Below are 13,345 nucleotides of genomic sequence, written 5' to 3' on the forward strand. Positions count from 1 at the left end.
ATTTGCAGCTAAGGGGAAGAAGCCTGCCAAATGTCAGAATAATAGGTAACGTGTTTTCCTGTCAGAGAAGACTTTACCATTTTTTGAGTAGCTATGATAGCAATCATAGTGAGGCAAAGGGTGAGGGTCCCAGGAAAGACAGAGGTATGTGAAATGTTACCTCCCAAGGAAGGACTGTTACCCCAAGGATCACTGGTGAGGATAGGTTTGTGAATTCCAGCAGGATTTTTTGGGGATACAACCTCATTTCTCTGAGAGAGAATTCTATCTCCATTGACTACCATGGGGGAAGGGGGTGATTGTGGAAACAACAGTATAGATGCATGTGAATAATAACACCTTAAAATATTTACTTCAACATCCCTCTCACAGATCAGTGTTTAATCCCAGGCATCAGAGAATAAGAGGCTGGGATTAGAAGATAGACCCGTCTGTCAAAATGAAAAAATCCCCCATCCCTCCACCCCTGCTTCCCACTTCAATGGAGGGCATTTCCCTAATTAGCTTGATTTTGCTTTTTATAAAATGAATCCATCACTCTAAGGGCACCCATGTCCATAGAGCAACTTGTGATAATAGGATGTCCCTAACCCAGCTCAATCCTGCTCATGTGAAAACCTCACCCAAATCACTCCTATTTGCCTCATAAAATAATTTAGAAAGCAACCCTCATAGAAACAAGAGGGAGAGAGCAGATAAAGCAGCATAATAATAAGACAGAGATGTCCTCAAGGATGAAAAGGCAGCAAGGTTTCCAGGCACGCCTCCTTGAGAAGAGCATCCTACAGTGGTTTACCACCAGTGATAAAGCCTTTCCTCTGTCACCACCCATCTTACTTGACAGGGTAAAGGGACCTGCAGAATTACATCTAAAGTTTCTCTCAGGGTATAGTGAGGTTCATGTTGCTGGAGGCAGTGCTCCACATAGCAAGCCATGAAGGACTTCAATGGTAAGCATCAGTATTTTGAATTGTGCACGGAAATGGGTCCAAGAGTTGTTAAGTACTGGTGAATATTTTCCCACCACCTGGTCCAAGTTGAAAGCCTAGCAGTAATATTTTGAACTACTTGCAGTTTCCAAATAGTCTCCAAAAGCATCCCAACACACAGTGCACTGCAGTGACATAATATAGGGCTGAGTACAAAGCCCAAGGGAGCAGGTCATGCCAACTCCTAAGATTGTAAGTGCTTCTAGATCAACCTGGTCATCATGCCATGTTTACCTCAATGGCAGCTACAAAATGTGAGATTAGTCATTATTTCAAGTATATCTACAGATGTGAAGAGTTGTGCATACATTTTAGAGATGTTACCACCCATGCACTTTCCACAGCCAGTCATTTACAATGCACGCAGTGTAAGTGGGCACAGGACTGCCCAAGAATGAGTTATTTTTGCTTTCACAAAGTGGAATTTGCTCTATGGTACTGAAGTATACATTGCCTTTACTTATAGGTTGCCAAGGCATCATGACAAGAGCTCAAGGTTTCCATTTGCTTGTACTGCCCTATGAGAATTAAACGACTTATATCCTTTCATCCAAAAACAGAATACTATTTCCCACAAGCCACAAAGCCAGCCTACCTGAAGTGGGGTCCCAGGTCAATGGCTGGAGCAAAGGGTTTGTCTGTGACAATGGTGGTACCAATGCCAGTGGCCTGGATTGGGATGATGTAAGAATTGCTGTTCTCTATGCTCAGGTTAACTTTGTCCTGGAACAGCACCGTGTCATCCAGGTTAGCTATTAGCATTAGCGATATCTCATTCTCTGGAGGGACAATTCCTTTATTAGGCTCAATTCTCCACAGGGAATTACTTCGGGCCTGAAACACATTCCAAAAGCCAGTCTTAGCATCTATGTCTCACATGGCAAGGCATAAACTTATTTTTAAAAAGAAAGAAAGAAAGAAAGAAAGAAAGAAAGAAAGAAAGAAAGAAAGAAAGAAAGAAAGAAAGGAGCCACTCAGATATACAGTAGTACTTAAAGCAGGAAACATTTTTCAATAAATTGCACAGATCAGAAGCCACCCAAAAGCATGTGCCCATGGCTGCAAACTAGTGAGCTCACTTAGCAGAATTTGTGTTCTGTAGGGCAACACATAGACTGTGAAACCAAACAAATATTAAGCTATCTATTAAAATAATTAAATGAGGATCACAACAGCACAAGCTTGGCACACATTTTAGAGACCTGGGGTGCTTTTCAAAAACTAGGAGGCTGTTAGAAGAGCTGAATTGTTATTGCATCAAGTAGAATTAATTCTCTTGGTTCTCAGAACTTCAGACCATCAGAGCAAAGCCTCCCATTCTGTAGGACAGGCAGGAAGGTAGAAAAATGTTACAATGGGAAACAGAAAAATCACACAGCAAACAGATTATTCAGATTTTTTTATCAGTGTTTCTATTTATTGGTCACTTTCCTGCAAAACATAAATCACAATCAATAAAATAAAAGTCAACTATAAAAATCATTCTACATCTCATAAACAGCAGCAAAATTCTAGATGCAAAATCTTTGTATCTGCCCGTCAACAGCTTGGAAGGAAGGCATTCCAATAAATGGAAACCTTCACCTGACACCAAGAGGGAGCCCACCAGAGCCCAGGAATTATTGTAGGTGGACACCACAGGTGGCCTTGCTCTTTCCTCACCCAGGCATGCAAAATGGGCCTTTTCTCTCCTTGTGAGCAGATCTCAAGGGATGGGGAAGAAATAGGCAGGAAAGTGTTTCCGCAAGCACAGCAGAGCCAAGCCATTTACAGGGCTTGAAAGGCAAATGCTAGAACTTTTAGTTCAGAAACCATGTAGCTGAACTACAGTAGCGGACACATTCTCTACATCTTGCACTCACCAGCTGGGCAGGAACATTCTGCACTAGCTGCAGTTTCCATCTGCAGACGCAGCGTCAAAGAGAGCCCCACATGCTCGTTGCTGCAAAAGCCCCTATAAGCCATTCAGGAAGACTGAAGCATGGAGTGACTCCCCCAACCTTGAGGCAGCTCAGGTGGGGAACTGCTTACATAGACCGTGGAGGCACCAGTGAGGCCCTGGCACTCAGTCAGGCCCTGATCCACATGCAGAAGTAATAATAATAATAATAATAATAATAATAATAATAATAATAATTTATTACTTATACCCCACCCATCTGGCTGGGTTTCCTCAGCCACTCTGGATGGCTTCCAACAAAATATTAAAATACAATAGTCTATTAAACTTTAAAAGCTTATTTTTTGTTTAATGTTTAATAGTCGAATGTTTAATTAAACATTAAAAGCTACAAATCTCTACAGTGCTCACCAGGTTCCCTCCTATTCACAAAATCTGTGGCGGACCCCTTTCATTATGAGCAGAAAGTTGCCACGGGCAGAACAAAACAACGGTGTGTGGATCTCAAACCTCCTCCTTGGAAGGCCTGGAAGCAGAGTCCTTCCCAATTCTGTGCCATGTTTTTTTTTTTTTTAAATTATTATTATTATTATTATTATTATTAAAATTTGCCTGCCACCCTTCATCCAAAGATCGCAGGGCAGTTCACAACATAAAAATACAAAATAGGAACACAAAATACATAAAAAACAAAAACCTCCCACAAACACATTTAAAAGGACATTGAATGTGAATCAGCCGAAGAGAAAAATTTTCACCTGGTGCCTTAAAGTATGTAATGAAGGTGCCAGGTGAGCCTCCAAGGGAAGAGCATTCCACAAACAGAGAGCTACTAAAGAAAAGTCCCATTCTCGTCTTGCCACTTTGCTCCAGTTGCTTCCCACCAGGGAAGGGCAGCCTGCCTCTGCCCACTGATGCACTAAACCATTCTTACTCTTGGGTTGATGGCTTCACTGGGTTTTGAAGCAGCATCCCAACCTGCTCTCTGTAGTTAGGTCAAACAAGTCTGTGTCCATATTCTTCAGATAACTGCAGGACCACCCCAACTCTGCCAGATACAGTTTACATTTCCCAACCAGTTCATATACACGGTTCTAGACCTGTACAGTTCACACTGGCAGTATCAGATAATAAAACACCTGGCTATCAAGTCCACCATCTTTGTGAAAATATAAAACCCAATTCAAAAGTGGGCTGGTCTTCTGTGACCGCTTCACTGGCTGCACAACTGCTCTTCTGGTTAAATGTTGACAGTAATTAATAGAGAGGGAATGATCACTTCTGAAATTGCTCAGCAGTGCACTTGGCAGAGGAGGCACAGAGGCTGCCACACAGCTGTTAAGAGCACAGCTGGAGATGCCTCTCTCACTCCAAACAACACCCTCCCCTGACACCAATTCTTATGCTTGTGAAATTCGACAGGATTCAAGTGACTCTCTGCCCAGATGGCTAACAGCCCCAGTGACAGATCTTAGGAAGAAGGGCAGAGGATTAGGGAAGAGGTTGGTTTTTATTTCAGCCTTCTCAACAACATCCTTGGCTAAAGAAACATTTTTTGGAAGAGTGATAAAATTGTACTTCACACACATGACCTCTGTAATCCTTACAACCACCTGGTTAAGGCAACAGTAATTATTATCCCCAAATTACAGATAGGAGACTGACGACATTGTCTTGTTTAAGGGCACCTTGTAAGCTGAGGCTAAGATTTGCACCAAGAACTTCCAGCTCATAGCTTATCCTTTTAGTACAGTATGTATTTGTCAGGTGCAAAATTCTCTGTGCAAAACACTCTGTAGTTGGTTCCTTCCTTCTTCACCACTTACTTTAACTCATTTTTTTTCTGAAGGAAAGTGAGAAGGGACCTATCCAGGCTTCCTAGCTTTACATCCAACATCCTTATCCCCTGGGCCACTTGCAGATTCTCAACAGAAAGGCTTGTAGAGAATGCCTTGCCTCTGCTTACCATGGGATGTAAATCACACCAGCACAGCTCAGTGACAATCACTACTATAAGGAAGAAAGAGGAAATGGCAAGAAGCTACGGTTGGGAGACAATGGGAGCATCAAGTTATGTCAGTGAAGGTCTCATGCATTTGGAGGCCACCCAAAAACACATGAGTGCAACCACATCCAATGACCTTTCAGCTCAAGATAGTTTAATGAGACGCCTTCACATAAAACCAGACCGCAGGCTATTATAGATACAATTCCTTTCCGTTCACAGTTTTCATTAGAAACCATGCCACACTCTGCTTACCATCTGTGCCTCAAATGGTGCAGGAATAACAGATTGATTGGAAAGATAGAGCACCCGAGAAACATCCTTTAAAACCTGGATGGGGCCGAAGTCTAGTTTAGCAGGATGCACATAAACGACAGGGCCTTCTCCAAAGGACACAAGCTGGATCGTCTGTCACAGAGAATAACAGGAAACAGGAAATAAAGATGAAAAGTCAGCATCAGACTCTGGCTGTTGAAAGGGAGATGGGACTGTACTAAGGCCTTGGGTAGCCAATGTGGTGCCCTTCAGAAATGGTTGGGCTCAATCCCCCATCATCCCTGGCCATGAGTCATGCTGGCTGGGGATGATGAACTCCCAACAACATCTGGAAGACATCTCATTGTCTGCCTCTATTCAATGAGATCTTCAGGCTGACAAGATTTGGCTCAGTCGGAGATCCCCACCTAAGCTGAGTACAGACCTGGGCCCTGCATTTTCAACCCTGAGGCCTCAGTTCAAAATAAATACTGCTGCTGGACTCCACTTGGGAGTCTGACTGCTCTTGCCCTTCACGTGCTCACCAATATAATATAGGCAGACAGTCCTTTTGCACATTAAAAGCCCACCTGACATGAATAAAAAGGATTGATTTTGTAGACTCCAAAATGAATTTGCTCAGGACTTTGTTTGCTAGCTGTTTGATAAGAAGAAGGTAGTTTGCTATCAGTCTCAGTGATCTTGTTAACTGGTCCACAGTGACAATAAAAGGCCAATTCTGCCAAAGGCAAGCCCTACTTGGGACTGGTTTATCCTCTAATCTTGACCTATCCCAGTGCCAAGCAGCCTGCCCCAAAGTGTGATCTGCTAGTGTTTTAATGTATTTTCAGTATTTTGTTTGAAGCCACCCAGAGTGGCTGGGGAAACCCATCCAGATGGACCGATTATTATTATTAATTATTGTTGTTATTATTATTAAATAAATAAATTAATAATAATAATAATAACAACTATTAATACTAGCAGTGAAATGACAAAGCCCAGAGCATGAACAGAACATGCAACAAAGAAGGGAGTTTATGAAAAACAGGAGGAAGATTTTGCATGCACCAGCCAGATGTGATACAGAAGGATACTGCAGTTCAATAATTTCTATTTAAAAGGCACTCATAAAAATGAAACAAATTAGTAAGCTGAAAAGACTCCATAATGGGAGCAAGAACTGTATACCCTACTTTGTCATAAATTTGTCTCTGCTTATTATGTTTTTCCATTATATCATAATGCTGAACTCTGTCCTGCTCCAGCACCAACAAACATTTCTTTTGTGCTTAACTCACATTTCACGTCTGGAGGAAAAATACTTTCCCATTCATGTTTCCATTTAGAATAGGAGAAAGCAGGGGCGGGGGCATGCAGTCACTTCTTTTTAACTTAAAGAGCCAGACTTTCAGTCTCTTCCTCATTCCTGATGGGGATGGACATTTGCTGCCAAGGGCTATAGGCACATGACTGCCCCTCAAAGGCCTTCCTTTCTGAATCTGGTAAGGTGTGGATGTCCTAGACCAGGGGTCTGCAACCCGCGGCTCCGGAGCCGCATGTGGCTCTTTTACACCTTTGCCGCGGCTCCGGGGCGGATACTAGCGAGGGGAGGAGGCACATTGTGCGCCCTGACACTCCCCACTGTGGCGGGCGCTGTACTGGCTGTGACGTCACATGGGGGCGGTGCATGCGTTAGTCACGCACCGTCCCGACGTCACCTTCCCGGTTTTGCGGCTCCCAGGTTTTTTTTCCTTCGGAAACGGGTCCAAGTGGCTCTTTTTGTCTTAAAGGTTGCAGACCCCTGTCCTAGACCTAGAGAATTTGGCATCTCTCTCAAATATATTGTTTAGATTTCTGCCTAGGAAGAACATAAATAAATGGCTTGGCTGGCTTTGATGAACTGTGGCTTTTAACAGTGCAAAATCACCTGGGGCAACTGTTGCTTCTCAATTTCATGTTCAAAAATAGCGTAAGAATTGTGGATTGTGGCCAGAAATCCTCATTTCTGCAATATACAAATATCCCAGAGACATACTAGTTCTGAGCATGCACACATTACAAAGAAGTGGACTTGTTACCATATGCAACCCATTTCCCTGAGCATTTTTCGAGTGCAAAGGGGTGGGAGTGGGCAGGGGAGAAGACCTCCTTCTCACCCAGGTCCCTCATTTAGTTCACTCACCAGTGGGAAGACTTCATTCCCAAAGACAGCAATGAAAGCTACTGCCTCCTGCTGTCCTTTCTCCTGGACTTCCAAGGCCAAGGGGATCTCAACAGTGGAATGCGGCTGAATGATACCACAAGGCAGAGGACTGGAATGCAAGACGGTGAGGGACTTCTCATATTCCTGGATGGAGATAAAAGCATCACACCAAACCTTCAGAGAGAGACACCTGCTTCATACTTTTCACTTGCTAAGCTGTCATCGTCTTCTCAGTGAAGAAACCTATTTATTTAATCTGTTTGGACATCTTTTTTGTTTTTTAAAGATCTTGATGACAAAACACTCAGTTTCAGACCACTGGTGTCATGTCAGGGCTCTTCATGATTTTGGGTAGCTTAAGAGCTCCAACAAAGAAGATTCAAATATTCTAAAATCAAATAAAATCATCTGAGAACTGTGATAACTGGACTTAAACATTTCCTCTCTGCTCCCAGCTTTATCTGCAGGCCTTTAAAATACAATAGAAACAACTGAACTAACCTGGGGAAGAACACCATAGCACCCTGGAAGATCACTTTCATTCACAAGTTTCACCATCTGCTGGTATGGGAACTTCAAGAAACAACGTCCAAAATTCAGGATGGGATTAGCCACATGCAGTGGAGGTGTGCTGCATCTAGTCAGTTACATGAGCAAATAAACAGAGAGGAAAGCTTGCTTAGATCTGACCCATAATGAGGAGGCAAAGAATAATAACAACTCATCTATCATTATAAAGAAGAGGCTCATCATCAGCCATGTGGCCACTCAAATTCAGAAAGGCCAGGTTCCTAGTACACCATCTCAAAGTAGATCTGAAGTGAAGACAATAGACACAGACCCTCACTTGGCAATAAGAGGGATGGAGAGAGATCTTGCCCTGCACAATTTGTTAACAGCCTGGTTTTCCTGGCCTTTTGAGTGTTAAGAGTCCTGCTGCACAGAATGTCTGATATGACCTGGAAAATGTGGGATAACCAACCTCATATTACCAACATACTTATGTCTAATTAATGCATGAAGGGTTTAATACCATACAGTAAGCTGTCCTGCCATGCTTAGCTATATCCACTCCCCTCACCTTGGGAGGGACTAGGTAATTAAGACTTTGTTTGCCTTCCAGTCTATCTGAGAAGCTCAGCATGTAAAGAGATCTGAGCTGGTTGCTCTAAGCTCAGACCACATGGCTCCAACAGGCCATTGCTCTGTTCCTATACTAATAATTTAGGAACTTTCACCTTTCACCACTGTAACTAAGTCAGCTTTTACTGCCTGTGCAACTTTTTCTGAATGCTGTATAGAAAAGCATATGAACCTGGCCTTTGGAGAGTTTGTATGTTAACCATTTTTAACTCACCAAAAGTATGGTCTTTTTCTATGCTGGGGGAAGAGGGTACTATTTTGGAACTCATAAGGGCATATTTTAATGGTTTAATGGTCTATATGTTCACACTTAACTTTGCTGCAGTCTGAAGATGCATTTGGTTGGTGGCTTATCCTAATATATGAACAACTTTGTTTTAAACACTTGGAAGGGGACAGGAGACTCAAATGCGGAGTCCTGGTGACATCATGTGGTACTGCTGACTTGTCCAAGCTATTGGCCTCGGAGGAGCTGCTCTAGCAGGGATCTTTTTGCCTTTCACTTTTCTGCTGAAAGAAAGCCAGGTTGTTTTCCTCAAGAGCCTGTTGGAATTTTTAGCACTGTCCATTTCTGTACATCCAGGGCTGATTTACCAGAGGCAGTGTGAAAGTGCTTTTTGAAACCAGGACTTAAAGTGCACAGAGGGAAGAGAAAGCAAAGAAATAAAGCAAGACAGAGGTGACAGGTCTTGCATTTTTCTGGTTTCTCTTACTGAAGCAGTCACAAACTCCTTCTTATGTTGCATCATGCTGTACCCAGGTACTCAAACAATGGCAATTATGCTGTTGCAATACCCATCTCATTCAGAATTGGCACAAAGGATGGGGTCAGCACAACACACATGATTCTAGCAAAGACAGCAATCAAAGTAGCAATACCTTGCTGTGATTGGGAGAGCCAGTACATCTTCTCCACTCCCCTTTACATCCACTACTAGTGCTGTTTCATACGTCTTCACAGTGTTGGAACATAAGGTCACCTGCCATGGAAAAAGGAAGAAAGAATTCAGGTTCATAACCTTGTGATTGACCAGCCCAAATCCCAATCCCCCAAAGGCAGGCATGTAAAAAAATATAAGAAGAGTAGCCCTGGGATGTTGGGGCACAGAGAGATATAAAATAAAACAGAATAAAGGGGTAAGGATTGTGACAAAATGTTTCTGATGGAGACACGCCCTAACAATCTTCAAAGCACTGTGGGCCGGTTCTCACCCAGCACAACCCATGTAAGATGTCTCACTGGCATTGTTTTTTTGATGCCTTCAGCAGCCAAAGGTGAGTGATCATCAAAGTGGGAGAAAGCGTGTTCTCCTTCATGGAGAGCACGTGTTGCGGTGGGGTCTGCTGAGCCACCCCTCTGTTACCAGGCAGGGTCTCTAAAGATGGCCTGGGGCAGTGATTGGTTCACTGAGTTGCTGGGGTAAAAGTTATGTTGCAATTTTGGTGGGAGGGGTAAAATGTTTAAATACTCTGCACACAGCCTGGAGATTTCTCTTTGCTGTGTGCAACGGATCACCCGCCCACCCGCCCTAGAGTAAGGGGTTGTTGCATTGACCTTGCTATGCCTGTCATGGGGTCGTCCGCCTTGGAGCGGGGGCCTGGTAGGAATTTGTCCATCTGGCAGATTGGCTGGGCCATTTGGTTTTTGCCTACTGCGTAGCAAATCGTCACAACTTGTAAGGTTGCAGTTAGGCATTGGTTATAAATTGGTGGAGGAGGGGTTAGGATAGGCTGGGCCTGCCCCTCCATGGAGGGGTTAGGATAGGCTGGGCCTGCCCCTCCATGGTTGCTGCGGAAAGGGAATTCCGTTAAAGGAATCCTGGGGCTTGCCATCTTTTCGTCCAATCCCTGGAATGGGACTAGGGCCGGCAAGCCTTCGGGGAGCAGGTGGGTGAGAGGTGAGGGTCTGTGACTCAGCTCCATTTCTCCCCGACTTGCTTTCCCCCGCACTGTCTTTCGGTGGTGCCCGGAAGTCAGTTCTGTCCCCAGGCGGGGGGACAGATAGTCTTAACCAATGCCTAAACAACCACTCACGGTTTTGTATTTAAATAAAGTTGTGGCCAAAATTATGCCAAAAACCTTAAACAAAAATTAAGTGTGCGTTGTGAGTTATTTGGGGGGTGGCTTGGGGACCTCGACACGCAAACAATGAAGCCAGCAGTGAATAGAAGAAACTCAGCATTACCTATTGATCATACTGGTGAGCATATAAAATGTATTTGGGTGAATTTTGGTTAGGGGAAGAGGGCTCTGAAAGGCTGATAATAAATAGAATTAAGTGGTCATGCGCAATTTTCTGCCCTGGCCACATCCATTTTACCATGTGGCCTTCAGAAGCTTGGAAATCTCCCCCTCAAATTTTTAGGGGCTGATTTTGCTCAACATATTTTGGGGCCTGTGGGCTCATTTGCAAAACAAAGAAACAGGCATGGGTACCATCACCACCACCCACAAACAAGCACACAAGACAACCTATTTTATTGACTACAATGAAATGCTTCTTTCAAGTTTAATTTCAGTGGGGGGGGGTGTCAGGGAAAGTCTCAGCAGCTGCATGTGTGTCTATGGGTTCCACACTGGTAACCCCTGATTTGGGGAGACAGGTGCACAGCAGAAATAAGCTGTATCTTTAAAAGTTTGGTCACCTTAATGTCATCTTTGATACCTACTAGTTTGGTTTTTTAAACAACCCTAACCTCCATGTGAGGGCAGATACTTCCCTTGAATGAATGGGGATTAGTCACCCTGTGAGATGTGTGCTCTTAGCTGATGCACTACTTAGAAAGATAAATGTATAGCTTCCTAGCCCACTATCTGCATGGAGTGTGAATGGGTAAGAGAACTGTGTCCTCTGCTGATCCCATTATATGATGGCTATCCTCGGTGAACTGTCATCTCTGATTGATTGACTCAGGTTGATCCCATCTTCTCCCAACTATATTGTTCTATTAAAAGGGGGCTGTGAGTTCTCAGTGCTGTATAGGTAATAGATATGGAAATGTGAAAATCAGTAAGAGAGACACAACTTCTACCTTTGAGACCTAGAGTGCACTCAATCAACAGACTTATTATTATTCTCCTTCTCCTATACTCTCTGTACTCACAGAGGCAACATGAACTATTTTTCTGCCCTCTTCCTGACCATCATTGGGGACCCAGGAAGCAAGATGTTTACACTGTCATTCCTTGTTCTTATCTTTGTTCATGTTTCTCTCTAAATGTCTGTAAACTCTGATTTCATCAATAAAACTATTTTACTTCATAATTTTAATTCTGTGCCATTCATACTCAACCCTACTCACATTGCTACTGGGTCCCATGCTGTTAAGGGTCTTGCACCTCCCCCAATTAAAGCGAGTTCTTTTGAAAGGAGTGTTGGACAGACACATCTTAAATATTGGCGACCTGGTTACTTCAATTGTAAGAAGAGCAAGACAGTGGCAGCTTTATGAGGAAAGATTTTTGTGCTCCTTAAAATGGAGGTCCCAAGTAACCCCAGCTTTTGCCCCCAAGCCATGAGGGGTGATGCAACCTTAATACAGTGATGGGAGAGAAAAAGGAGTTTAACACAAATGGGGGCAAAGATGGCAGGAGAGACATTCTGTAAAGAGCATCATTATGTGGCCTCAAACAGCACGGAGCAGAGTTTGAACGTGCATTATTTTTGCAGGAGGAAAAGACAGAAAAGGCCAAGTCCTGAAGAGAGGAGTTGGCAGCCCTTTGGATATAGGAAAGGAATTCTCTCTCTTTTCATTTGAGGTCACTGGCCAGTTTCTCCAAGCTTTTCCACTGTGAACAGTATGAACATTACTGTAACTTAAATTGACTTTCAAGTGAGTGGTTCTGCAACTCAATAATTGCCTCATAGCTTAGTGAGTCTTTATAATACAATCTATCCTCAGCACAAGTCCTATAATCAATTTGCTGTACTTCAGGATCCACCTGCTCCTCACTGAGGACAAACAGCAGCATAAGTGGCACTGTACCTGGATGTCCATGATTCCTTGTGAGCGGATGGTGCCTCGGTTGGGAGTGATAGTAAATTCTTTGGGCTTTGCCCCTCCACTGTGTGCCTTCCTCCACGTTGGCCTTGAGATGTCAGAGGCTTGATGCTCACTCATGACACTTGGCTCCCCAGTGCCATCTCCTGGGACACGAAGGTCAAAGGTCATGGGCACCAAAGAGGTGTTGATGAGGCAGCAGGACAGGGTGTGAGGGAAACCTGCAAGATAATGTTTTCACCCAACAGGAATTGAGAAGGAGCTCCATGAAGGTACTGAAAGTGACCCAAAAGGACACTCATTTGGACTCCTCCACACAGTCAATTTTTTCTTTTAGGAAAAGAAAACGGCCCACACAGCAAGCGCACAGGCCCATGTCATACAGCAACAGTCCCTCCTCAATGTGTAGAAACAACTCTTCACCTAGAGGTATAGGTGTTCTGAAGGAATAACCATACATGGTTTGCAAGGAGAGTGGGGTTCCTAAATGACACTCCAAGCCATATGCTAGAAAGGAAGGCAATCCTCCACCCACTTCTCAAGGCTAATTTCCAATCTACACAGTTGTCAATCTAAAAGTAACTCCCAAGCCCATATATGGTAGTGAGTCAAGATCTGCTCAGGAGAAGTTCAATGAAATCCTTAGCAAGGCGTTCTAGAACCTAGAAGCAGCCAGTGATAAGGTCCTCTCTTGAGTTCCTGCCAAATGTGCTTCAGAGGTTGGTGGGACAGAGCAAAAGGCTCCCGAGGGTCTTAAAAGCTGGGCAAGCTCAAGTGGGAGAAAAGGAGACATAATTTTTATATGCACTGGGAAACAAAATAAATTGTGTGACTCATTTTATTGCG

General features: G+C 43.7%; 1 protein-coding gene across 2 annotated transcripts in view; it reads right to left on the reverse strand.

The window, feature by feature from the left end:
- Positions 1-13,345, reverse strand: part of HYDIN (HYDIN axonemal central pair apparatus protein) — a 135,145-nt gene that overhangs the window by 87,791 nt on the left and 34,009 nt on the right. For both annotated transcript variants that reach the window (XM_077931772.1, XM_028739435.2), the window contains exons 14-19: positions 12,485-12,720; positions 9,378-9,478; positions 7,857-7,992; positions 7,335-7,499; positions 5,150-5,302; positions 1,585-1,823 (exon numbers count right to left, since the gene is read on the reverse strand). In XM_077931772.1, the coding sequence (XP_077787898.1) occupies positions 1,585-1,823; positions 5,150-5,302; positions 7,335-7,499; positions 7,857-7,992; positions 9,378-9,478; positions 12,485-12,720 (1,030 nt within the window). The remainder of the gene's footprint in view (positions 1-1,584; positions 1,824-5,149; positions 5,303-7,334; positions 7,500-7,856; positions 7,993-9,377; positions 9,479-12,484; positions 12,721-13,345) is intronic.

The sequence above is a fragment of the Podarcis muralis genome, chromosome 7, assembly GCF_964188315.1.
Source record: "Podarcis muralis chromosome 7, rPodMur119.hap1.1, whole genome shotgun sequence".
Taxonomy (NCBI): domain Eukaryota; kingdom Metazoa; phylum Chordata; class Lepidosauria; order Squamata; family Lacertidae; genus Podarcis; species Podarcis muralis.